This window comes from Diplotaxodon limnothrissa, linkage group LG11 (genome assembly GCF_057381915.1).
Source record: "Diplotaxodon limnothrissa isolate DT_005_m linkage group LG11, D_limnothrissa_male_GT1.1, whole genome shotgun sequence".
In the NCBI taxonomy this organism is placed as follows: Eukaryota; Metazoa; Chordata; class Actinopteri; order Cichliformes; family Cichlidae; genus Diplotaxodon; species Diplotaxodon limnothrissa.
Window position 1 is genome coordinate 38,252,039 of NC_140606.1, and position 26,520 is coordinate 38,278,558.

Consider the following 26,520-nt stretch of genomic DNA (forward strand, 5'->3'; position numbering starts at 1 on the left):
ACTCCTCTCTTCAGATGCACTGTTGAAGTTTCTAAATCCCACCCCTGGGCCATCTACCACATCTACCGCTGCTGCCTCCACTTCAGCAGCACAACCCACCAGTGATGCAGCATCAGCAGCACCAGCAGCACAACCCAGCCATGATGCAGCAGCATCAAGCGGTCTTCCTGCTGCACCAATAGACCCTGCTGACTGGCCTTCTGCTTTAACTGAAAAGGTACGAACAGAGTTAGTTCACAGAGGTCCATTTGTAATTGATAGTGACTTCACATTCCCGAAACAGAAAGACGGGCGAAGGTGTCAGCATGATTATTTTAACAGACTCTTAATCAATGGGGAAAAGGTGAGAAGAACCTGGCTTATGTATTCGAAAAAAGAGGATAGCTTGCACTGCTTCTGCTGCAAAATGTTTTCCAAGAGAGATTACAAACTGAGTAGGGAAGGTCTGAAGGACTGGAAAAATGCAAGCCACTTGCTCAAGGTCCATGAGGATAGCCAGGAGCATAATGCTCACATGGCAACATGGAAGGACTTGGAGGTCCGTTTTGCGAAAGGACTCACAATAGATAAACAAGAGATGGCACTTGCTGAGGCTGAGAGAAAAAGGTGGCGTGAAGTTCTACATCGTTTGGTGGCAATAATTCAGTCCTTAGCTGAAAGAAACATGGCTTTCAGGGGGTCCACAGACACATTAAATAAACCAGACAATGGCAATTTTCTGAAAGAAGTGGAGCTTATGGCCAAATTTGATCCAGTGATGAAGCAGCATGTCAGTAGAGTAGAAAGTGGAGCTGGCAGTCACATACGTTATCTGGGAAAAACAATCCAAAATGAACTGATTGACACCATCAGTTCAAGAATAATAAAATGCATTGTGGAAGATATCAAAGTATTTCTCCATCATTTTAGATTGCACACCTGATCTGAGTCATAAGGAACAGCTCTCTGTCATTGTTGCAGAGGAATCAACAGGAGATCATTTGTCAACTCTCATCCTAAAACGGATAGAGGAGCTTAACATTCCTTTTGAAGACTGCAGAGGACAGTCCTATGACAATGGGGCCAACATGAAGGGAAAAAATAAAGGTGTTCAGGCAAGGTTGCTTCAGCTAAACTCAAGAGCTTTTTTGGTCCCATGTGGTGCCCACACTTTAAATCTGGTAGTAGCTGATGCTGCAAAAAGCTCACCAGATGCCCTTGGCTACTTTGGGCATTTAGCAAAATTATGTTGTGTGTTGTTTTTTGAATCACTGTCGTACCCAAATGGTTTGGTGAGCTGACAGAGTTGATACCACCGGCTCTGATACCAGCGGACTCTGATGGCCTCTCGTGAAACTTCACTCTCATTGAAAGTCAGTGTGAAGGTGCAGGGGAGCGTGGCAGTGGATCCTCTGACAGCACAAGTAGACCAGAGAGGATAGATCACAGTTTGACCCACAGCACCTAAAGACGAGCAAACAGCGATTAGAACGCAGTGACTCAGTTTAGTGATGGACGGTAAAGGGACTGACTCTTCTATAGCGCTTTATACAACATGCCACATTCACCCATTCACACAAACACTGCTTTCTATGCTTGTCAGTGCTTTCATACACCGATGGCTGCATCAGAGGCAACTTAGGGTTAGTATCTTGCCGAAGGATATTTGCCATGCAGACTGGGGCAGCCAGGGATCGTCAGTAAATACAGACTGCGGTGTGAAGCACTAAAACAAAGTTTCAGTTCAAACAACAAGATCTTTGAAAAGTTCTGACTTTTTGATGCAGAATGCAAAGGTAATGTCATCAGATCAACATCAGACACAACCATTCAAACTTCTTTACTGTTCAGATTTTCTTGAGAGAGAATTTTTGATCCATCTGAAACATTCAAGAGATTAAAAAACTCATTTAACTCAATCAAATCTGTTCATTAATAACAGTTTGATGGGAAAACAGAAGCTTTTTGGCCAAAATTATTCCAAACCAAAGTTTGAGAAGCAAATCAAATGATCATCATCATCACAGTCAGTCTTACCTGCCAGCAGGAACAGGAGCCCTCACAGACTGTTTTTGTCCCAAACTGCCATCCTTACGTTTTAATGAGCCGACTGAATGACTTCTTTAAACGTGTGGTCAGCAGTGCTGATGAAGACACTGGCTGACACACTGAGGTGGTGGGTTTAATGTCTCTGTGGTCAGTGTTTCACTTCCTTTGATTTTTCAATAAGTTCATTGTAACTGAAACATGTCGTGCAGCCTGGGTGAGGAGGAACTCACAGGTTTGAGTTTCACTGTTAGCTCCTCTGAAATGCACCACAGAGACGTCGTGTTGACGCAGAGACGACCAAATCCAAAAACATAAGGAGAGAAAAAATGATGTGCTGAAACATCGATTTACTGGAGTTAAAACTTTTAACTGTCCTGTTTTTGTTGTTTCTAAATAATAATTTAACTAAATAATTTCTGCTTGTTTTAGTGTTGATAAGTCTCGTGCTTCTTACTCAGGGTTACCGTCATTCTCGCTCTCAGGCTGACCAAGAACCTCCGTCTGAATAAGGGGAAGCTTCATCAGTGTATCTCATCAAAGAAAAGCCTTTCAGGTGATGTCAAAGAAACAACAAACACAATAAACCTCAAAAAATGTGGTTCTCATGTTTGCTGTGTTCAGACCTGTCTGTAAGGCGAATGAAGACACTCGACAATGAACGTAACCTGATTCTGATTTGATTAAATGTTAAGAGCATGAAGTTCTGAGCATGATGCTGCTTTAAGTGTTATGATTAATAATGAACGAGCAGCTGCAGATGAGATTCATGAGGACGTCTTCACAGTTTTTCAGCTCTCAGTCATGAAGAGGTGTGGACTGATCCTGCTGCTGCTCTCAGGTCTGTGAACTCATCTCAGTCGCCTCATTTACAGTTTGAATAAAACTTTTGATGTCAGAAAATCAAAGAAAGCACAAAGTGAACTGCTCCATAGGGATTATTTTAAAGGTGTCTGTAAACGAGCTTCAAGCAGTCACAGGAACACTCGTACAATCTCCAAAGACCTTTGTCATGTCAACTAAACTTCTAAAGGTTTCTTTGGGTCCAGTTAGAAGTTTGATTGACAGTTTAATGGTCGGTAGTTTGTAAGAGTTTGTATAAAGTGAAGTAAAAGAGTAAAGAAAGAAAGGAGGGAAGAGTCAGTGCATGAACGTGGCTGTTTGTGTGCACTGCTGAGAAAAACACGTCTTGATTTTATTTTCTGTGTAGAAATCTGACTGAAAACCTGAAACGCTGCAAACCCGTCAGCTCGCTGAAAAAGATCCTGACTGCTTTTACCACGTCCGTGTGCACGTTAGAGCAGGGCGATATGGCCAAAAATATTTATCACGATATAGATTAGAAAATTTGCGATAGAACTGACGATATAATTGATGCGAGACAAAATACAACTCCACAACTTTGCTAGCGCACAAAAACCCATCCATTTATTTTCACTTAAACAAGCAGCTGTTTTATGTACATTAAAGCTTTATAAAAATGTAACAGTGCAAATGCAAATTCTTTGCTGAAAGTTTAACCAAAAGGCATTTCCAGTAGAAATGGGCTGACATATCCTGAGCATAACCATGTATAATATCCACCGAAGTTAAAAAGAGGAGCTTTGCAACATTAAACTGCAGTGTGCCAAATAAAAAAGTCAAATATGTATTTTTCAGACCATAAGGTGCACGGGATTATAAGACACATTAAGCGAAACAAAGCAGTCAGATAAATCAAACTTTATTCAACTCATTCTTCTTGCTTCCTCCACTTCTGTACCATCGATTCATTAATGCTGTTTTCTATCACAGCTGCTCTATTCCCATGTTGTTGCAGTATATTAATGACTAACCTCGTATTGTGGATGGATTATCTCAGTTGTTCTCCTGACGAGTTTGGTCCGTTTATAGCATCCTGCTATGCGACTGCATTTGTCTCTAACCATGAGGAACCTTCACGTTAACTTTTATCGAGTGGAAAAGTGTTAGCGTTCATCCTCCAGCTTCAGTGTTTATGCTATGCTAACATAGCTGTGTTGCTAGCGATCACGTAGCACATCATTATATACCAGCTAGCCCAACTTCAGTAACTTTACAAACATCACAGCTGTTTAGTTTCCTGTCTTCATTTATGTTGGAAGTGATAGCAGAGCAGTAAGTTTGAATTTTTTCAGAAATCTCTCAGTCAGAACAAGCGAAACTAGCGAGCTAACTTCCTGCTAGCTTCTAACTCCGTTAAATGTAATAAATTCTGTTTTCATGGATGCTTGGATGTTAAACTTCATAGTTACACCTGGTAAAGCAGCAATGCTGATCGTTTTATTAAAGATGAAAGAATTTACACAGTTTTTAACTCTCAGTGACGCTGCAGTGTTTGTTTGACTTCGGGACCTGAATGATCTGACGGACAAACACCAAACCAGTTCCACATCACTGAAGTTGCACCATTTTTACAAACCTATTCTGGTTCATCCATTTCACTCAACGATCCGCTTTCCCCCTTCTCATTCTCCGTTGCCGCCATGCTCTTTTGGCCATGTGCGTATGAAAACAAAGGCACTACACATGTGTGTTTTACCCATATTCTATCACGATATTTCATTTTCTTATCGTTGCCTAACATTGTACCGGTATTACCGTGAACGGTATAATATGGCCCAGCCCTAGTGCACGTGTTGTTCAGCTTTGAGAGCCACTAACACGTCGTTTTCCTTCATTGTGCACACTGAAGAGGAAAAATCGTCCAAATACATGTGCAATAAGGCCAGAGTGAAAAACAAACTTAGCACTGTTAAAGCAGCTTTTTAAGCTGATGTGAGAGTTTCGCCCTGGAGCAGGAAACCAGTGTGTAGGTGTCCACAGGCACCGTAAAACAGCTTTTAACCAGTACACGAGTTACACATCCTTTGAAGGACACATATATTAACATATATTCACGTCTTTAAAGATGTCAACAAAAAGTTTGCGTTGTGGTAGCATGTAAAGAATTTATTCTCCTGATGACTAAAATAGTCGAGCTGAGGTGAGTCTGTGACCGCGCTGACTGACTCGTGTCCTCTCAGGTTACGTGATGGTCTGCCATCTTCAGTCTGATCAGTTAGTCAGACAGCTCCACCTGGTTGACCTGCAGAAGTCCTGGAACGATGCTCAGCAATACTGCAGAGATGAGTACATTGACCTCGCCATCGTTAACAGCTCAGCTCTCATCCAGGAAGCCCAGAAAAGGGCGGGGAGCACCGAGGCGTGGATTGGACTCTCCAAGAGCGGCTGGAAATGGTCTCGCCTCGGTCCAGTTCAGTCATCATGGTTTAACATGTGGTCACCGGGACAGCCAGGGACTGATGAGTGTGTTACAATATCTAGTGATGGATCATGGTCCACAAGACCGTGCTCAGCTACTTATGACTTTGTCTGCTATGACGGTGAGTGTTTCAGACTTTGGTACCAGGGTTTGACAAACTGAACATTTTAGCTGCAGGTTTGAATCCGTCTGATCTTTTGTTTCAGCTGCGACTAACAAACACATCCTGGTGAAGAACTCAATGACCTGGTCTGATGCTCAGTCTTACTGCAGACAGACGTACACAGACCTGAGCACCATCACCAACACGCAGGACAACAGCCAGGTCGCTTCTATGTTGTCAGATACTGCTGGTGCCTGGATTGGACTGTACAGAAAATACTGGACGTGGTCAAACTCGAGCACAGCCTCCAACCTGCCGTGGGGGCCCGGGCAGCCTGATGACAGCGTAAACTGTGCCACAATAGTCGGATCAACAGGCTCCTTCAACAGTCATAACTGTGATGACCAACGCCCCTTCCTCTGCTCCAGAGGTGAGTCTGTCCTCTGTGTTTCTGCACAGTCTGGTCCTCCTGGGCTCATCCGGACACTCTTGGCACAGCACTGCCGATGCTTTGGGTGGCGCTGTCATTTAGTGTTTGCTCTGTCTGCGGTAGAGTATCACTTCCTGTTCCTGTTTCAACACAGGAACAGGAAGTAGTAGTTGAGTAGCTTATCTGCGTAGCAATTTAATTAAAAACCTTTAGATAACTTCTGTTTTCATAGTATAATCTTCACGTGCACCATGGCTACTTCACCTGTCCCTCCTGCACTTTCTTGCTCATTGTGTCAGATGTTTAGTTACTCCTTTAGCAGTAATGATATCTGTAACAAATGTAGCATATTTGCAGCTCTGGAGGCCAGGATTACTGAATTGGAGACTCGGCTTCGCACCCTTCATTCACCCATAGCTAGCCAGGCCCCTGTAGCTGGTGCAGCCGAAGATAGCGTAGGCCCCGCTAGCTGTTCCCCGGCAGACCCCAAGCAGCTGGGGAAAGAGGGCGGCTGGGTCACGGTGAGGAGGAAGCATAGTCCTAAACAGAAGCCCCAGGTACACCACCAACCCGTTCATGTGTCTAACCGTTTTTCCCCACTCGGCGACACACCCGCCGGGGGTCAAACTCTGGTAATTGGTGATTCTGTTCTCAGACATGTGAAGCTAGAGACACCGGCAGGGGCCAGAGCAGGCGACATTGAAGGAAATTTAAAACTGCTGGCTAAGGGTAAACGTAAATTCAGTAAGATCATAATTCACGTCGGCAGTAATGACACCCGGTTACGCCAATCAGAGGTCACTAAAATCAATATTGAATCGGTGTGCAACTTTGCCAAAACAATGTGGGACTCTGTAGTTTTCTCTGGCCCCCTCCCCAATCAGACCAGGAGTGACATGTTTAGCCGCATGTTCTCCTTAAATTGCTGGCTGTCTGAGTGGTGTCCCAGAAACGATGTGGGCTTCATAGATAATTGGCAAACCTTCTGGAGGAAACCTGGTCTTGTTAGGAGAGACGGCATCCATCCCACTTTGGATGGAGCAGCTCTCATTTCTAGAAATATGGACAAATTTATTAAACCCCCCAAAATATGACTATCCAGAGTTGGGACCAGGAAGCAGAGTTGCAGTCTTACACGCCTCTCTGCAGCTTCTCTCCTCCTGCTACCCCCCCAAAAACCCATCTCCATAGAGACTGTGTCAGCTCCCAAACAGACAAAAAACAAACTAAAACCAGCAACAAACAACTTAAACATAAACAATTACAAAGAAAGAACAATACAGTATCCACATCTGAACCAAAGAGTAAAACAGTGAAATGTGGATTATTAAATATTAGGTCTCTCTCCTCCAAGTCTCTGTTAGTACATGACTTAATAATTGATCAACAAATCGATTTACTCTGCCTTACAGAAACCTGGTTGCAGCAGGATGATTATGTTAGTTTAAATGAATCAACACCCCCGAGTCATTCTAACTACCAGAAACCTCGAAGCACAGGCCGAGGGGGTGGTGTGCTGGGCTGGTTCTAGACAGGCATATATGAGGGGGCAGACAGAAATGTAAAGGGGGCACATGGTGGCAGCTGAGGCGAATGTGGGGTGCTCTGAATAACTGTTTTTGTCATGTAATTGGATTGCACTTTGTCAAACCTCTACCCTAAAACCTGACCAACTTGGGTGTCCCCCCTGAAGGCTCAGCTTCTGCAGGTCTAGATCTTAGTGTCACTGAGGCACACAAACCCCCTGACCACGTTAAGGTGGCAATCACTCAGGAGGAAAACTGAAAAACAAAATAAAAAATAATAAAATAAAATATTGCTCATCAGATTCTACCAACTAAAAACATGACATTTACCTTAATTAGATGCCCTATGTTAAATACATTTGAATCCAACCATAGTACTTCTCACTATTGCCAATATTAACAAAACTAAAAAGGGTAGGCCAAGTTATGAAAAAAGGGCACTTCTCCAACTCTTGAAAAATAGAAATAAAAAATACATTAAAATATCCATCCAGTTCTTTAAAACCAACAACATAAAATCTATCTTAATTTGATTGCCTAAGTAAAGTATCAAATCAATTTTATTTATATAGCACTTTTACATTATACATGCTTCCCTTAGGCAGCATCATTAGAAGACATAGCATACATTTACACTGCTATGCAGATGACACCCAGCTCTATCTGTCCATGAAGCCAGATAACACACACCAATGAGTTACACTGCAGGAATGTCTTAAAGACATAAAGACCTGGATGGCCGCTAACTTTCTGCTTCTTAATTCAGATCAAACTGAGGTTATTGTACTCGGCCCTGAAAAGCTTAGAAATATGATATCTAAGCAGATTCTTACTCTGGATGGCATTACCTTGGCCTCCAGTAACACTGTGAGGAACCTTGGAGTCATTTTTGACCAGGACATGTCCTTCAATGCACATATTAAACAAATATGTAAGACTGCTTTCTTCCATTTGCGCCCCTCCCTGAGCTCTGAGTTCTGCTGGAGGTTTCTTCCTGTTAAAAGGGAAAAAGTTTTTCCTTCTGACTGTCGCCAAAGTGCTTATTCATAGGGGGTCATTTGATTGCTTGGTTTTTTCTCTATATGTATTACTATAGGGTCTACCGCACAGTATAAAGCGCCTTGAGGCGACTGTTGTTGTGATTTAGTGATGTATAAATAAAATTGAATTGAATTGAATGGCCCTTTTCTTTCTCTGCAGATGTCAAACCTTCAGCCTCGAGGTCAGTGAAGGTTCAGCTGAGGGCGGGATCTGCAGACCTGAACGACCCCACAGTGCAAGAATCCATCCTGCAGCAGGTCAGAGGTCACACGGGCCCCGATACAAGGAACAGACCGCTATAACTACTGTGAAATGATAGAGAGCAGTGAGTCTGTGCAGGTTCAGGGACACGTGACAGCACACAGCTGCAGAGATACGGGGCTCGTTTAATGCAATCCCATCCATTTGTATTATTTAACCTTTTTAACTGGTAACTTGAAGAAGTCACTTAATTTCAGATTACTGTGAGGAGACGACGTGAACCAATGACAGGCAATGAGGCCTAATTCCAGACTTCAGTTTCATCCCCAGCCAGTTCATTTAGTTCATTTCCCCCAGAAACAGCACCAACAACGTTTTCTGCTCACTACAGAAACAACGGCTGATTAATGAGGAGCTTCTGTTAATGTGTGAAAACTGTGTTTCAGGTGAGGGAGAAGCTGGTGGAGCAAGGGATCAGAGAGGAGGTGAAGCTGAGGTGGAGGACGCAGCCTGATGGGAAGGTTTTCCACAGAGAGGAGGAGACAGCCGCTTACAGTGAGAAGGAAGACTGTGGCGGTTTAGTCTGAACGTTATTGGCTGATGTTCCTCAGATGATCTGCTGTGTAATTCAACTTATTTCCATCTCTGTACTCTGACTGCTGGACTGTAACAGCGTAGCTTTGCATGACTGACAGTTGGAAATCATCCTTCTTTATCCTAAGCTCAGATCAGACCCCACACACACACGCACGCACACACAAAAACACAGAAACACGCACACACACGCACGCACACACACACACACACACACACAAAAACACAGAAACACACACACACACACACACACACACTGTGGCTGGAAACCAGTAAAAGCAGCTGTCATATAACTGTGTGATGCTGCCACCTACAGTCTGCAGACTGAACTGCACTTGTAGCCTCCAGTCAGAGTCCAGAGTGTTAGAACTTATCTTTGTGCCACTACTCTGAGCGCACGTAAACAGAGTTTTCAGGTGCAAGTGTTGTATTTTGAGGAGAAATTTATTTTGAGTGAACAAACTTCATTGCTGCGTGCAAAAAATGTATTTCAGTGTTTGCTATTATCTCCACACACACACACAACAGCAGCTCCTCTCGCTCAGTTTTTGCACTTATGCAAATATGTGACGTCTTGATGAATCGAGCAGATATTTGAAGTTTACACAGAAACATTCTCGCATGAAAATATCTTAAAAGTTTATTTTGTGACCCAGAAAGAGTAATATTTCAAACTCTGCCACTCTGTGTTCCTCCGCCACTGCCTCCTTTGAGTTTTGGATGAAATGCATTCTGGGATATTGCATTTTGTCATTTCGAGCTGATTGGAGACCAGAACAGCCAATCAGATATTTTTGCATCCAAGTCTGTGATTGGCTGGTTTTGTGGCACAAATACAACGGTGTAGAGAAAGAGTTGAGCGCGCACGGGCATAAACGTTGAGAGCGCGAGCAAGTGCAAAAACTGAGCGAGAGGGTGTGTGTGTGTGTGTGTGTGTGGATAACAGCAAACACTGAAATACATTTTTTGCACGCAGCAATGAAGTTTGTTCACTCAAATTCAGCTTTTCGTCACTCAAAATAAATTTCTCTTCAAAATGCAACACTTGCACCTGCAAACTTTGTTTCATGCGCTCAGAATAGTGGCACAAAGATAACATCATAGAACTGATGGATCAAAGCAGCAAAACATTTTAACACACCGAGACTTGTTGGATTGTAGCTCTGAATATGAACTTGGACTTAAACCAACGTGTGGATGTTCAGCAGGATTGTCTCCATGAAAATCTGTCACATGTGAAGTATTACAAACAGAGCTTTATTATTAAGTACAGTGAGGCCGTGAACGGTGAGTCGAGGGTTCAGCATGCTGAAAAAAATCCAGACTCAAGGCTCAAAATGAAGCGTGTGGCTGTTTTACGTCACGCTGCAGCGCCTCCAGTTTGAGAAAAGTCCACTTTTATTGTTTTGTTGATCCGGTCAGATTGAGGGCGGCAACTCGGAGACTGTCGGAGGCGCTCGTCTCACCTTCTTCTTCTTCTTCTCTTTTACAGGACTTGATTTACACCGGGGTCATCGCTGTGCTGCTCTTCATCTCCTCCTGCGTCTTCGCCGCAGACCGCGGCTCTTTGGTTCAGGCAACCGTTGCTGTGGTGAGAAAACGTCCTCGGACTCGCACTACCCTCCTTTCCTACCTCCTGAATCTTCCTTTTCCTTTTCTTCTATATCTCCTCCTTTCCTTTCCTTCCTGGCTGACAGTGTGTGTTATAGGGCTGCCACAAAGGATTATTTTGATAGTCGACTAGTCACCGATTATTTTTGCGATTAGTCGACTAATCAGATCATCATCCATTGGACGTAAAACTACAGCTTATTGCACCAGCAGCATCTGCTCTTATATAACTATCATTAGCTTACAGCTTTAAGTGTTTAAGGTCTGTGCTAACTAAAAATAAAGACAAGATGATAGTTTATTAAACTCTAATGAAATCTGCAGATTGTTTCGGTGAAGTTTAATAAACTCCTTGCTATCTAAAATATAACAGGACACCGGAGTAAACTCTCCAGCATCTCACACTTCTGATAGTCAGCTGTCTGCTTGACGTTTATTCAGCTGTGTAAAAACTATAACTTTAATCTCAGCCAAACCGATTTACTCAGGAACAAATAAAATACTAAAAAAAGCCAAACAATAACATTTTAAGTTATCTAAGTGACTCATATATCATGTTTAACCTGAGTAGCGAAAGACGGCGGTGGGTTTGAAAACGATCTGCCGGGAGTCCGGTGTTCTCACGGCTCTAGTTAGCCTAGCCCCCGGCTAGCTATCGAGCTAGTGGGTAACAGACGTCTCCGAAAACGTCGGAGCGCTTTTGAAAATATGCGGTGTCTTGATAAACTGAGCAGATATTTGAGGTTTACACAGCTACATTCTCCATGAAAATATGTTAAACGTTTATTTTGTGACCCAGAAAGAATAATAAGAGTAATATTAAAACTAACTAGCTGCCGCCATTGTTGCAAACTGAGCTGGGCCGCGCTATGAATTCTGGGACACAGCTTCTTCTTCTTCGGCGTTTAACGGCAGCTGGCATCCTTGTACATGCAGTGCTGCCATCTTCTGTTTCAGTCCGTTATTACACTCTTAAATCCTGCTACTTATTCCTGCGTCTTTTGTGATCTTACAAAGCTTCAAACGACGCGTCGACTATTAAATCAGTCGTCGACGATTTTAATAGTCGACTAATCGTGGCAGCCCTAGTGTGTTATCAGGTCACCTACAGCAGCGCTCTTCTTCTTCTCTGTTGTCCAGGTCTTTGGGTTCTTGGCGACTGTGGCGTTTTCCATCGACTTCGGCCTGATGGTGAAGAGCAAGGGGCTTCCCTTCCTAAACAAAGACAAGAAGCAGGAGCACACTAACGGCATCCAGACGCCGGCAGAGGAGGAAAGACTCAAAACCAACGAGACAGTTTAAGTGTCTTTCTGCTCATACGCGTGAGGTCGCTCATTACTTTTCCCAATATTCCTCTAACATGATAGTGAAGGGGTGGAGCTTCCAATGCTGACCTCACGTCCATGTTTTTTTTCTTTTTAAATCCAGTTTGTAGTTCTTTTCCCAGCGCTGAGGGCGCTCTGTTCAGAAATCATCACCCTGTCGCTGTGCAGAGCGCCGAAAACGAGAGACACTAAAACCATCAAACCACTAAATCTTCTGCTGTAGTTTAGATTGTAGGATTTATTTTTACGCAGTTTGTGATAAACGCTTTGCTTTATCGTCCTGTTGTCATAGAAATAATCAGATGGACGAGAAGGAAAATCACAGAAGTGTTTTCGAAGGCGTCGGCACCTCCGATTGGTCCGAGTCTCTCCAGCAGAATCCTGATATTAAAATATATTCTCCTTACTTTTAATTTGAATGAAATGTTGCACACCAAGGAAAATATTCCTGATTGTTGAAGTACCGTCTGTGTCCCTGAACGCCTCACGATGCTCAGGTCGAGACTGAGAGCGTGCTAAAGTTGATTATTCATCAGCCTTACTTGTGTTGAAATGACTCGGAGTGTCCAGCAGGGGGAGACGTCTGCTCGTCAACCATCCAGGGGCTGTTTCATAAACGCTCGTTTAGTTGATGCAGACGAGTTAAAGTTCATTTCATGTTTTTTATCCGGACACTGTGGAAATGCGGTCCTTTGCCAAACGTGCCTTAGTCCTCCTTAAATTCTCATAGCCTGTACCTAAAAGATGGACCTAGCTGCTGTGACATCACCTGTTGGTTGGTGATGCACGCTTTTTTTTTTTTTTTTTTTTTTTTTTTTTTTTTGAACGCTTTCACATGAAACGAGCGACAGACTTTGTTTTCCTACCAGAGTCGTCGCCCCCTGCTGGACATTACAGAGCATTAGCTTTCAGGTCTTTTAATGTTTTGTGTCACTCTTGACATTTTAAAAGTGAAATTGTGCCTTTTTTTTAAAACATACTTTTTTACTTCCTGTCTGTGTTTGATATCTTTGATGCCGTGTGGACAAATATGAATATCGGGGGTAATTTAGCAAAATCAGCTCAGAGCTTTTGATGATCTCTTTTAATGCTTTTATTAACTGTTATCACTAATTATGGCCTTGATTTTGGGCTCAAGCTCATCAGATAAGGGAGAGGACTCTTAGTGACTCTTGGTGATTCTAATCGCTGACGTGTGAATGTGTTAAAATGTAACAATGAAAGGGTGAATATCAAAGTGTTTGAGGTTTTCTTCCGTCTTTGCTCTCTGCTGTTGGCGGCTGAAGCTGACGTAGCTGCAGGTGTGTGAGGGCGTCGTGGAGGGGAAGCCTCCGCAGCATCGTTAAAAAGAGTAACATTAGAGAACTTGAAAAGGATACTGCGTGCCTACAAATGATCTAAAATTGAAATGTAAGAGGAATGGAGCTCTTTGAGTGAGCAGGGATTCTCCTTTTCTTCCTGTTCCTGCAAGTTTTTCCTCCCGTCTGTCACTCGCTGATGGGTTTTCTCTCCAGTACTGTCGGGCACCTCTGTCGTTGTAAATGTGTCCGTGGTTCAGTAATCCGTCCCCCCACACACACCCACACACACACACTCAAACTTCACTAAAGTCACATCAAACTCTAAATTTTATGCCCAGAAAATGAAGCGGACTGCAGTTTAAAGGCAAACGCCATCTGTTTTTGTTTTTGTTTTTTTTACTACAAATGTAATATTTTTAAACGTTTAATTATAAAAAGTGTTTTTCTTTATTTCTGAGGTCTCATATTTTTTCTTTTTTTTTGTTTTTTAAATTGTGTCCATTTCTCCAAAGTCTCAGGACATAAAGTCACATTAACCATGAAAATGAAATCAGTGAGAAGTTTGAAATTCAGAAACATTTGAGAGCACATGAAGCAGCAGACTAATAAAGGACGGGTTTTTATACAAACTTTTCTACGTTTGTAAAAATGAAAAACACTCTGTGATGACGAGGACATTTGTTAGTAATCACAGTACACTGGACACTTCCGTGTGTGTCGAACAATCCAGAAATCTGAAATCATTTCTATTTGGGACCAAGTAAAGTTGATCTTCGAGACAGAGCCCGTTTGTTTTGTATATAAGTTTCTCTGATGTTTGTCAGCCTGTGTGTGAACGTACGGTTAGGATTTCACTGTCTGTAAGAAATTGCTGCAGTTTCTTTCTGTCAGGTGATAAAGAGATTTTCAATAAATACACGTGTTCGGTTTCTGTTTTCACCCACAAACATGAAAAACTTTTTGGACTGAAGGTGAGTTCTAGAAAAATCTGACCTCATGTTGAAACAGAGAAATGGTGTCAAAGCACCCACAGCTTCAGGAGGGTCTCTGAGGAACTCTTCATTAAAATTACATCAAACTTATGTCCTAATAAATATATTCCTCGCAATGAGGGAGGAGCTTCAGAGAGGGCGTGGCCATCTGTGAGCCTGTGACCTCCAGTTGGTGGAAGGCTGAAGCACAGAGCAGTGTGACGGTTTCACCTATGACGAACTTTTTATCACCACTGGAGAGGATTATTCTCAGTCTTCATTAGTTTTACTGAACGCTTGCTAATATTAACGATTTGTGTCAGAATCAGGAGACTTTGTTTCCATTAAACATCAAAGTGCAACATGCATAGTAAAACTACATTAATGAAAGAAAAAAGTACTGTGGCTGTGTGATCATGTGTGTATATGCAGATGACAATGAAATCAATAAAGGCTGACATCATCAGTAAGTAGAGAAATTTACATTACACATGCTTCCCTTAGGCAGTATCGTTAGAAGACATAACATCTTGATGCATCTCAATCATCCAGGTAAGTAAATCTCCAGAAGTTGATTCTGTTCATCTGGTCGTAGCGTTTTGTGGGAGAAACGTTTCGTCATCATCAGGTGACGTCTTCAGTCTCAGCTGACTGCAGGTCTCAATCTTATAAACAGTTCATTTGCATAATGACTGAAACCAGCCCACTGAAGGAACAATGGGCTGGGAGGTCAGGTCCTTAATCATAATTATGCAAATTCTCATGACCATTGATCAACAACCACTGACCAAAACCCACTGATCAAAGACCATTGACCAACGGCCATGAGTACCATTCGCAGAGGCTGGAAGATCAAGGTGCACCCGGTGGAGGTGGGGTGCAGGGGCTTTGTTGCCAGTACAACAGCAAAGCTGCTTAGAGAGACTGGGATCAGAGGACAGGCGCAACGGCAGGCTATAAGAGAGCTAGCTAACACTGCTGAGAGGACCAGTCACTGGCTATGGTTAAAAAGGGCTGACATCACTCTGCCAGCTAACCACGAGAGAAAAGAAATTCTCCGCTCTTCTTCCCTTATCTGGGAGGCAGTGGGGAGGAAGAGCGTACAGCCGGATCCGGCGGGGAGGTGTGGGAAGCCAGATCGGGCGCCCCCCTTCCAGCTCTCCTCTCTGCTCTCTCCTATCTTGTCCCTTTTGTCTTACTTCTCTCGATCACCTTTTCTATCCCTTTGAAGAAGTGAGGCTCCATAAATGCTAAACAGGTGAGTATTATTTGTAATAATAATAGATAGAAAATAAACTGTAGGAAACTAAACAGAAGAAAGAAGGAGAGAAATAATAAGTTAACATAAACCACTGACACTCCAGGGCCTGACCAACCCTGGCAGGGCCTCCTCGGATGAGGGTGTCTAGTGATAATGGCCGAAACACCCGATGAATCCAAGGTCCACTGCTGATGATGTGTCCCAAATTTAAAATGATAATCTAGATCAGATCTCTAATCCCTAAACCTAACCAAGGAAGGAAAATGGCAGATTAGCCTGGGTAAAAGACCGGCAGTTGAGGCACACAACGATGCGTGCTGCTGGCAAAGTTTCTGGGCTTTCCTCCTCATAACAGCCGTCCCTCAAGAGTCTCTCCATCTAAACAAGCATTATCAGGGACTGTAACACCTAGTCCTCACTGAATCTCTGTCTCTCTTCCACAGCATGTCTTTATCCTGTCTTCCTTCTCTCACCCCAACCAATCACAGCAGATGGCCCCGCCCCTCCCTGAGCCTGGTTCTGCCGGAGGTTTCTTCCTGTTAAAAGGGAGTTTTTCCTTCCCACTGTTGCTAAAGCAGTGGGGATCGTATGCAATGTTGCCTGTAATTTTTCATGTGTCTGCGCAAACACACAAACACCCTGAGCGGTGCCTTGGACCACTGTGAGTAACATCAGACGTGTGCAGTTTAATTCTTCTGTTAAAGTATTTCTGTTAGAATACACTGGAACTTACGAATACCCCGTTTCATGAAAAATTCAAGTTATGAAGGCGCTGAACGGCGATATTTCTGCCCGTGTTACGGCAAAATGCCCACGTAACGAAATCTGCTGGCTCTGATTGGCTGAGCCTCCAATGCCCACAATGTCTTCTGAATCACGTGACAACCCCTTGGCTTCCGTACTTGCGTTTCGCTGTTCCACTTGAACGATTTATTGTTGTTCTAGTTAGCAATTAGCCTACAGCCTATCGTTCAGCATCGCTTCACTCAGAACGCGCGATGGGTGCTTCGACCCTCGGGAACAAATCGGGGTTCCGCTGTAGCTCTAATTAAGTGCATTAGCCCACTTACAGTGAAAAGTGCAAACATCTTGTCCATGACCTGTGCAGTATATTAACACCAAATTGGAAGTGAAAATTACTTAAACCCCAATTTTGAAAACAATATTTTTTCATGCTCTGACTTGTATAACGAGTCTGTGTGAAGCTCCTGCTGTGGTCTGGGAGACAGTCCTGGAACTCTTTGTCTGCAAAATACACTATTTAATTACCAATGTTGGGCAAGTTATTTTGAAAAAGTAATTAATTATAGTTACTAGTTAATTCTTCAAAAAAGAGTTTTGCAAACAACAAAGTTGCAGCTGTTTACCTAAAAATGCAGCCGAGGCAGTTTTTATAACCATTTCAAACTATTTACAGAACAATCAGGTGTTCTGCATCAAATATGAGTCACGCAAATTATTTGTGTCCACTACAAAGGAGAAAATCACAGCCTGATCCCTGCAGGCCTGACAGCAGCAGGTGTAGCACTGCTCCTGCTTCCACCTGCGTTTACACTTTAATCTGCCTTTGGTGGCTTTTTGGCAGAACTGCGACATTCAGCAGCCGCCTCATTGTTCTGACACACAAACTAAAACTATCCACAAAACAACACATTAACTACACACTCCAAACACGCTAAACGTCACAAATCTCTCACATCTAAAAACTCGCTCTCACCACCGTCACTCCTCAAATGAATTGTTACGTATTGATTTCAATTTGAATGAAGGTTGGATTGTTTGTGCGCGGAGACTGCGTCAGCAGGTTTTGCATGTGCGCAGCTCAGAGGAAACATTTGTGTTTTCTCTGTTGTCTTTGTTAATGCAGGGTCTTCACCTTACAATATGAGCGCCTCGAGGCAACATTTGTTGTGATTTTGCGCTATGTAAATAAAGCTGAATTGAATCGCGTGACGTTGACGTAGAAAAGAAAGAAATATGTGCAACAAAAAAAACCTGTTGCATAAATCAAACATGGCAAAAGCCGGAGTGACGAAATTAGAAGAACGATTGCAGCCTGTTGGCAACCAACTGACAGCTATCACATCCTGACTCCCACATGTCACAACCCGGTGTTTCAGCTAACAGGGCGAGCTGAGGATCCAGCAGACATTCCCAGGAAAGCATCATCAGTGTTCACAGTCTGATGATGGAAAGAGTCGAGGATGGTCCACGTATCACATGTAGGTTAAAAATAAGAGCACATCACACATGATAACAAACATGCACTTTTCAAGCTTTGTCCAATGAAAGATCAGAAAGCAGGTCAAACATCCAGGGTACCACAGATCCTTTCACAGACTGTTATACTGTGATGCTGATGTTCAGCGTGGTTTTTCACCAGAGCTCAACAGAAGCATTAAATCTGATGTTTACAGTGAAAAACAGCAGATTGGAGAGGGGGAGGTGAGAGGCACATCAGCAGCATTTTTCCACTGTTTGGTCATTTTGATGAAATGTTGCGACAAATAGGAAATTTCAATGTTTTCTATTAAGAGGTAAAAGAAAATGAGGTTCAGAGCTGATCGCAAAGAAATCAAACCCAGTGTGTCAGTCAGTGTCTTCATCAGCACTGCTGACCACACGTTTAAAGAAGTCGTCATTCAGTCGGCTCATTAAAACGTAAGGATGGCAGTTTGGGACAAAAACAGTCTGTGGGCTCCTGTTCCTGCTGGCAGGTAAGACGTGTTTAACATTTTTATGTGTCTTATTGTAGCTGCTTGTGTTTTCACGTCAAACCTTTCTTCCTGGCTGCCCGACTTCTTTACGTTTCGGAAACTTTGTTTTAGAGCTTCACACACAGCAGTCTGTATTTTCTGTCTGTGAACTGAGTCACTGTGTTCGGATCTCAGCTCTGTGTTTGCTCTTCTTTAGGTGCTGTGGGTCAAACTGTGATCTATCCTCTCAGGTCTACCTGTGCTGTCAGAGGATCCACTGCCACCCTCCGCTGCACCTTCACACCTCTGAAGTCTTTCAAAGTGAATCAAACAGAAGTTCCACCAAAGATCGTCAGAGTCCTCTGGTGTCAGAACCACCGGTACTGCTAACTAACACTCCGTCTGTGTGTGACAGTGACTCAGCAAACATCGATCCTCGTTATCAATATCTGGGAGACAAGAAGACAAACTTTACAGATCAGAGATGTTCAGCAGGGAGACAACGCAAGCTTTCGCTTCAGGATGGAAGCTGATCATCGTGAAGGACGTTTTACTAACCAGACAGGAGTGACTGTCAGAGTTGATGGTGAGAGAAAAATATCCTGGTTCTGACACAAATATTAATCTTTAATATTAACGACTGTTTATTAAAACTAATGAACACGTCTAAAATGAGAATAATCAGCTCCAGTGATGATAAAAAGTTGAGCAGAGGTGAAACCGTCACACTGCTCTGCGCTTCAGTCTGCACTTTCCACCAACTGGAGGTCACGTGGTTCAAAGATGGCCACGCCCTCTCAGACACTGACCCCTCCCTCCCTCTCATCCTGACTGCAGAGGACTCTGGGAGCTACACCTGTGCTCTGAAGACCAACATGGAGACTGTCTCTGAGCCGCACAGCCTGCAGGTGGAGGCAGAGGCAGGTTGGTGTGATCAGTTTCTCTCAGATTTTCTTCTCCATCAAACAGCTGCATGATGTTAAAAGTTTAGGTGGTTAAAATTGAGTCTAACACAAGTGCAGCCTGTTATTGATCCGTTTGCAATCAGGGAGTCTTAAATCAAGCCCACAAAGTTCTGTCAGTGTGTTTGGAGGCACCGTTTCAGCTTCCTTTTGCTTCTTGCTTTAGTTTCAGCTGTGAGAAAACACCCAGTCTATTTTTATTCAAACACGTGGATATATTCTTATTTCTGTGACAGCTTTGATGTTGGTTAAAATGATTCAGTGTTTCTTTGCATTGCTGCGACTCATTAACAGTGTTGGGACTAACGCGTTATTAAGTAACGTTACAGTAACTACGTTATTATTGTGGTAACGAGCACGGTAACTAGTTATTATGCCAAAATCAGGAACACGTTACTCGTTACTGGGATTTAGATAGGCTCGTTACTCGTTACTTCGTGTGGTGGCATCGCGGAGCTTCCACAGATTCAGTAACATTAGCAAGTGGTGGAGGCCAGCAGGTGGAGGAGGGAAAGGGGAGGCAGGAGGAGAGACCCGAGGCGGCCGCCGGTCCGAGTGTCAGGTGAACTGAACTTCAGGTAAGAAGTTACGACCTGCAGTCTCTCTGGGTCAGATATGAACCAAGTTTAGGTGGAGTTTATTTTCGTTATGCTGACTTTTTCGTACTGCGTAGTAGCTAGCATGACGGAGTTTCTATACAGCTGGGTGGTGCTATGTTACTGATGTTGAACTTTATTTTGTTCATAAGGTTAATTATTAGAGTGGGAAGTGGGAAACATCCCGTAAAAAACGGAATTGTCTCGTATTCAGAGAAATTATTATATTATGTAATATTACGCGCTACAATGAAAAAGACACAAAGCTGGAGTTATTCTGTCTTTGCTGCACAGCTGCCTCTTCTTCTTTCATCCTCTCCCCTCCCTCTCCTTTTGCTCTTTCAGTCATGAAACTGATCGATCTGATGTTTGCTGGAGCCACAGCTGTAAAGCTGCTGGTCATGATGTCGGTTGGATGTGTGGTGAGAGGGAAACATGAAGATGAAACCAGCAGATGTCCTTACTGAATCATCAGAGCTGTGATGGAGAAACAGGTTTACCTTTTAGGTGACATGAATGAGTTGAAGTTATGAACTGTTTCTGTGTGTCCTTCATGGTCCACCATATCCCAGAATTCGTAGCGCGGCCCAGCCAAATTTCAGTTTCCAACAATAGCGGCTGCTACTAAGTTTTAAAATTACTCTTATTAATCTTTCTGGGTCACAAAATAAACTTTTAGCATATTTCCAGGCGAGAAAGTAGCTTTGTAAACTTCAAATATCTGCTCGGTTTATCAAGACATCGCATATTTGCAAAAGTGCGCCGACGTTTTCGGAGACGTCTGTTACCCACCAGCTCGATAGCAAGCCGGGGGGTTCAATGGTCACTCCAGCCGGCGAGAGCAGCGGACTCCCGGCTTCATCGTTTTCAGACCGCCACTCTGTCACTACTCAGGTTAAACATGATATTGAAGTCACTCGGAGAACTTTCCTTTTTTCTGTGTTTTATTTGTTCCGGAGTAAATCGTTTGGCTGAGATCAAAGTTATTAGATTATTAGATTAAATAAAACTTTATTAATCCATCAGGTTGGTTCCTCCGGGATTTTCACACAGCTGAATAAACGTCAGCGGGTGTCGGAGTGGAGGATGCCATCCTGTACCTCCTACACAGAGCCCACTCACACCTGGATGGGGGAAAGGCACGGTCAGGATCCTGTTTCTTGACTTTTCCAGTGCCTTTAATACCATCCGGCCCTGTATGCTTCAAGAAAAACTGAACAGGATGGAGGTGGACCCCTGCCTGGTGGCTTGGATCTCCGACTACCTCACCGACAGACCACAGTACGTCAGGCTGAAGGACATCACGTCTGACACTGTGGTCAGCAGCACAGGAGCACCACAGGGAACTGTGCTGTCCCCTCTTCTCTTCACCCTGTACACCTCTGACTTCTGCTACAACTCTGAATTATGCCATATTCAGAAGTTTGCAGACGACACAGCCATCATGGGGTGTATCTGGGATGATCAGGAAGAGGAGTACAGAAGTCTGGTGAGGAACTTTGTCGCATGGAGTCACACAAACCACCTGCAACTCAACACCTCAAAGACTAAGGAACTGGTTGTGGACTTCGGGAGGTCTAGAGCAGGTCCACTGCCGGTTCAGATAGAGGGGGAGGAGGTGGAGGTGGTCAACAAGTACAAGTACCTCGGGCTGTGGGTGGACAATAAACTGGACTGGTCATGCAACACAGAGCACCTGTATAAAAAAGCCCAAAGCCGACTGTACTTCCTCAGGAGGCTGAGGTCTTTTAACATCTGCAGGAAGCTCCTGAGGATGTTTTACCAGTCGGTGGTTGCTGGAGTACTTTTCTATGCTGTGGTGTGCTGGGGGAGCAGCACAGCAAAGAAGGACTCATCCAGGCTGGAGAAACTGATCAGGAGGGCTAGCTCTGTGGTCGGCATGAAGCTGGACACTCTGGTGACAGTGGCAGAGAAAAGGACACTAAAGAAACTGATGGACATTATGGACAATGCTGGGCATCCTCTGCACACGGCCATAAACAACCAGAAGAGTCTGTTCAGTGACAGGTTGCTTCTCCCCAAGACAAGAACTAACAGACTTAAAAACTCCTTTGTCCCACACGCCATCAGACTGTTTAACTCCTCTCTGGAGGGGAGAGGGAGGGGAAACAGGAGGACAAAGGAGGGGGGAACAACTAAGCTGTAGTGCCTCTTCACCTCACTGTACAATACTTTTTGTAAATAGTCAACAGTGCAATAGACTCAATACTCGAAATGTGCAATTCACTTGTATTTTTATTTTTATTTTTATTTTTATTCCTATTTATTCTATTTATCCCCTTCGTATATTTTATTTATATTGTCTCTGTATTTATATATATATATATATATATATATAATACACACACACACACACACACATATATATATATATATGTGTGTGTGTGTGTGTGTATTATATATATATATATATATATATAATATTCTGTAACTCTGTAACTTCTGTCGGTGCTGTGCTTTTTTGGAAATCGAATTTCCCAGAGGAACCCACCCGAGGGATTAATAAAGTTCTATCTAATCTAATCTAATCTAATCTAAAACAGAAAACTGATTAAACAGAAGTGTGAGACAGTCGAGAGTTTACTCCAGTGTCCTGTTATATTTTAGATAGCAAGGAGCAGACGGCCGAGTTTATTAAACTCCACCGAGACAGCGCTGACGCTAATCTGAAGGCTGGACCGTCCCATTTCACGGCCTCGCACTTCCGGCCTTCTCGGTCTTCGAAGGACCCGGCCCACGTAGACCGCGAAGGCCGGGTCCTCCGAAGGATGCGGCCGACGTTTTGGGACACAGCTTCTGTGTCTGAGCACATGTGACGGTGCAGAGCCGGGGAAGGCGGGGCTTGTTCCTTCCTAACCAGTAGGGGTGTTAAATAAACTCTTTGGGGTTTTATTTCATATTTATATTATTTATCTGTTATTATTGATTTACTTTAGCTCAACTCAGTGATTAACAGAATAATGAGGAATCACAATTAACAATAACAATGTTGTATTGCATTACTGAGTCGTGTAAACTCACTGGGTTACAACATCATTGTGTTCTCTAGTTCTTTGCAGGAACGTGAAACCAGGCTTCTACATGTCATTCAGCAAGTGGGAGAATATGGGTTGAACCTTTCTCCCCAAAAGTGCTCCTTTTCCCAAAGTTCAGTGCGATACTTGAGACACATTGTTTCTAGCAAAGTTGTAGAGACTGATCCCGAGAAGCTCAGAGCTCTCAGAACCTGGCCATGACCCCAGACACTCAGTGAGCTCAAGTCTTTTCTAGGCTTTGTAGGGTACTATCGACGGTTTGTGAAGGACTGACCAAAACCTGTCAAACCCCTGAATGATTTCACCAAAGGCTAACCACCACAGAGGAAGGGCAGAAAGGTAACACCTGGCCCTAGTGGGTATTGAACCCTAAAGTGCTGCTTTCCAACTGTTTTTGAAGTAATCATAGATTTAATTGGAAAGTAAATCTTAAATGAAATTAAATCTCTGCTCCAGCACAGCTGGATTTCATTTCATTGATTTGCACATCATTGCTGATCATGTGGTTTACATTTTCACAATAACTGCTGAATCCAACTGTTACATTTGCAGTTTTAACAAACAGTGAGGAACTATTACTAAATATATGTGTTGGATATGTTTAAAATGACATTTTGAATGAAAGATATCCGCTGGTGTGTGAGCAGTTGAGCTTTTCCGCCCTTTCCAGAATTATAATGGTTACAGCTTCACTCAGATATCACTGAGGCGGTGACGCAGCCATGCAAACACAGTGATCGCATGCAAAACTCTGCTTCACATTCAAATGAAGACACAAACCTGAGACCTGATGCAGCAGACGTGTTCAAGGTTTGATGCTGTGAGAAAAGCTTTATTACACTTACAGACTAAAACTGCAGAAGAAAGTCAGAGAGGATGAATACATGAGCAATGTTTACTGTTTATGACCTCAGTCTGGCTTCATGGTTTCACAGCTCACTCACCATGTGGTGGTTGATGGAGGTCAGTTTGAGTTTGCTTCTCAGATGAATTTGAATAAGGCCGATTTTTGCATTAAGAAAATACTCCTGATATCTTTAAACAAATAAACCTGAATGAACACTTTCAGCCTACGTCTGGCTTTACATGATGTACGAAGCTTTTCTGAGAGAGGATTTAGGAGCAGATGTTTATTATGTGGATGATTTTAACTGTTTCCAGTTCAGCAGACTGGATGCTTCTCTTCCAAATAAAGATGATCATATTTCAGTCCTCACTGTGTTTTTGTTTATGCAAGAAAATGACCAGAGTGAGAGCAAACGAGGCTCCATTTAAACATGTAACTCAGTTACATGTGGAGATGTTAAAAAAACAATAATAAATTGGTTTAAATACATTTTATAATATTTATTATGAAGAGAGAGCTGAGTGTAAAAGCAGATGATGTCACTTCCTGGTGTGCAGACTAAACCGACCCACAGTCTTCCTTCTCACATATCCCAGAATTCGTAGCGCGGCCCAGCCAAATTTCAGTTTCCAACAATAGCGGCTGCTACTAAGTTTTAAAATTACTCTTATTAATCTTTCTGGGTCACAAAATAAACTTTTAGCATATTTTCAGGCGAGAAAGTAGCTTTGTAAACTTCAAATATCTGCTCGGTTTATCAAGACATCGCATATTTGCAAAAGTGCGCCGACGTTTTCGGAGACGTCTGTTACCCACCAGCTCGATAGCAAGCCGGGGGGTTCAATGGTCACTCCAGCCGGCGAGAGCAGCGGACTCCCGGCTTCATCGTTTTCAGACCGCCACTCTGTCACTACTCAGGTTAAACATGATATTGAAGTCACTCGGAGAATTTAAAAATGTAATTGTTTTCCTTTTTTCTGTGTTTTATTTGTTCCGGAGTAAATCGTTTGGCTGAGATCAAAGTTATTAGATTATTAGATTAAATAAAACTTTATTAATCCATCAGGTTGGTTCCTCCGGGATTTTCACACAGCTGAATAAACGTCAGCGGGTGTCGGAGTGGAGGATGCCATCCTGTACCTCCTACACAGAGCCCACTCACACCTGGATGGGGGAAAAGGCACGGTCAGGATCCTGTTTCTTGACTTTTCCAGTGCCTTTAATACCATCCGGCCCTGTATGCTTCAGGAAAAACTGAACAGGATGGAGGTGGACCCCTGCCTGGTGGCTTGGATCTCCGACTACCTCACCGACAGACCACAGTACGTCAGGCTGAAGGACATCACGTCTGACACTGTGGTCAGCAGCACAGGAGCACCACAGGGAACTGTGCTGTCCCCTCTTCTCTTCACCCTGTACACCTCTGACTTCTGCTACAACTCTGAATTATGCCACATTCAGAAGTTTGCAGACGACACAGCCATCATGGGGTGTATCTGGGATGATCAGGAAGAGGAGTACAGAAGTCTGGTGAGGAACTTTGTCGCATGGAGTCACACAAACCACCTGCAACTCAACACCTCAAAGACTAAGGAACTGGTTGTGGACTTCGGGAGGTCTAGAGCAGGTCCACTGCCGGTTCAGATAGAGGGGGAGGAGGTGGAGGTGGTCAACAAGTACAAGTACCTCGGGCTGTGGGTGGACAACAAACTGGACTGGTCATGCAACACAGAGCACCTGTATAAAAAAGCCCAAAGCCGACTGTACTTCCTCAGGAGGCTGAGGTCTTTTAACATCTGCAGGAAGCTCCTGAGGATGTTTTACCAGTCGGTGGTTGCTGGAGTACTTTTCTATGCTGTGGTGTGCTGGGGGAGCAGCACAGCAAAGAAGGACTCATCCAGGCTGGAGAAACTGATCAGGAGGGCTAGCTCTGTGGTCGGCATGAAGCTGGACACTCTGGTGACAGTGGCAGAGAAAAGGACACTAAAGAAACTGATGGACATTATGAACAATGCTGGGCATCCTCTGCACACGGCCATAAACAACCAGAAGAGTCTGTTCAGTGACAGGTTGCTTCTCCCCAAGACAAGAACTAACAGACTTAAAAACTCCTTTGTCCCACACGCCATCAGACTGTTTAACTCCTCCCTGGAGGGGAGAGGGAGGGGAGACAGGGGGACAAAGGAGGGGGGAACAACTAAGCTGTAGTGCCTCTTCACCTCACTGTGCAATACCTTTGTTAATAGTCAACGGTGCAATAGACTCAATACTTGAAATGTGCAATTCACTTGTATTTTTATTTTTATTTTTATTTTTATTCCTATTTATTCTATTTATCCCCTTCGTATATTTTATTTATATTGTCTCTGTATTTATATATATATATATATATATATGTGTGTGTGTGTGTGTGTATTATATATATATATATATATATATATATAATATTCTGTAACTCTGTAACTTCTGTCGGTGCTGTGCTTTTTTGGAAATCGAATTTCCCAGAGGAACCCACCCGAGGGATTAATAAAGTTCTATCTAATCTAATCTAATCTAATCTAAAACAGAAAACTGATTAAACAGAAGTGTGAGACAGTCGAGAGTTTACTCCAGTGTCCTGTTATATTTTAGATAGCAAGGAGCAGACGGCCGAGTTTATTAAACTCCACCCACACAGCGCTGACGCTAATC

General features: G+C 43.3%; 1 protein-coding gene and 1 pseudogene across 1 annotated transcript; both read left to right on the top strand.

The window, feature by feature from the left end:
* Positions 1–2,829: 2,829 nt before the first annotated feature.
* LOC146623564 (putative C-type lectin domain family 20 member A) lies at positions 2,830–9,196 on the top strand. Its single transcript, XM_085365996.1, has 5 exons — positions 2,830–2,866; positions 5,070–5,429; positions 5,515–5,841; positions 8,568–8,665; positions 9,056–9,196. Exons 1-5 carry the CDS (start codon positions 2,830–2,832, stop codon positions 9,194–9,196), a joined length of 963 nt encoding a protein of 320 aa, XP_085222122.1.
* A 9,143-nt stretch (positions 9,197–18,339) lies between these two features.
* Positions 18,340–23,061, top strand: LOC146623565 (uncharacterized; annotated as a pseudogene).
* Positions 23,062–26,520: the final 3,459 nt, after the last annotated feature.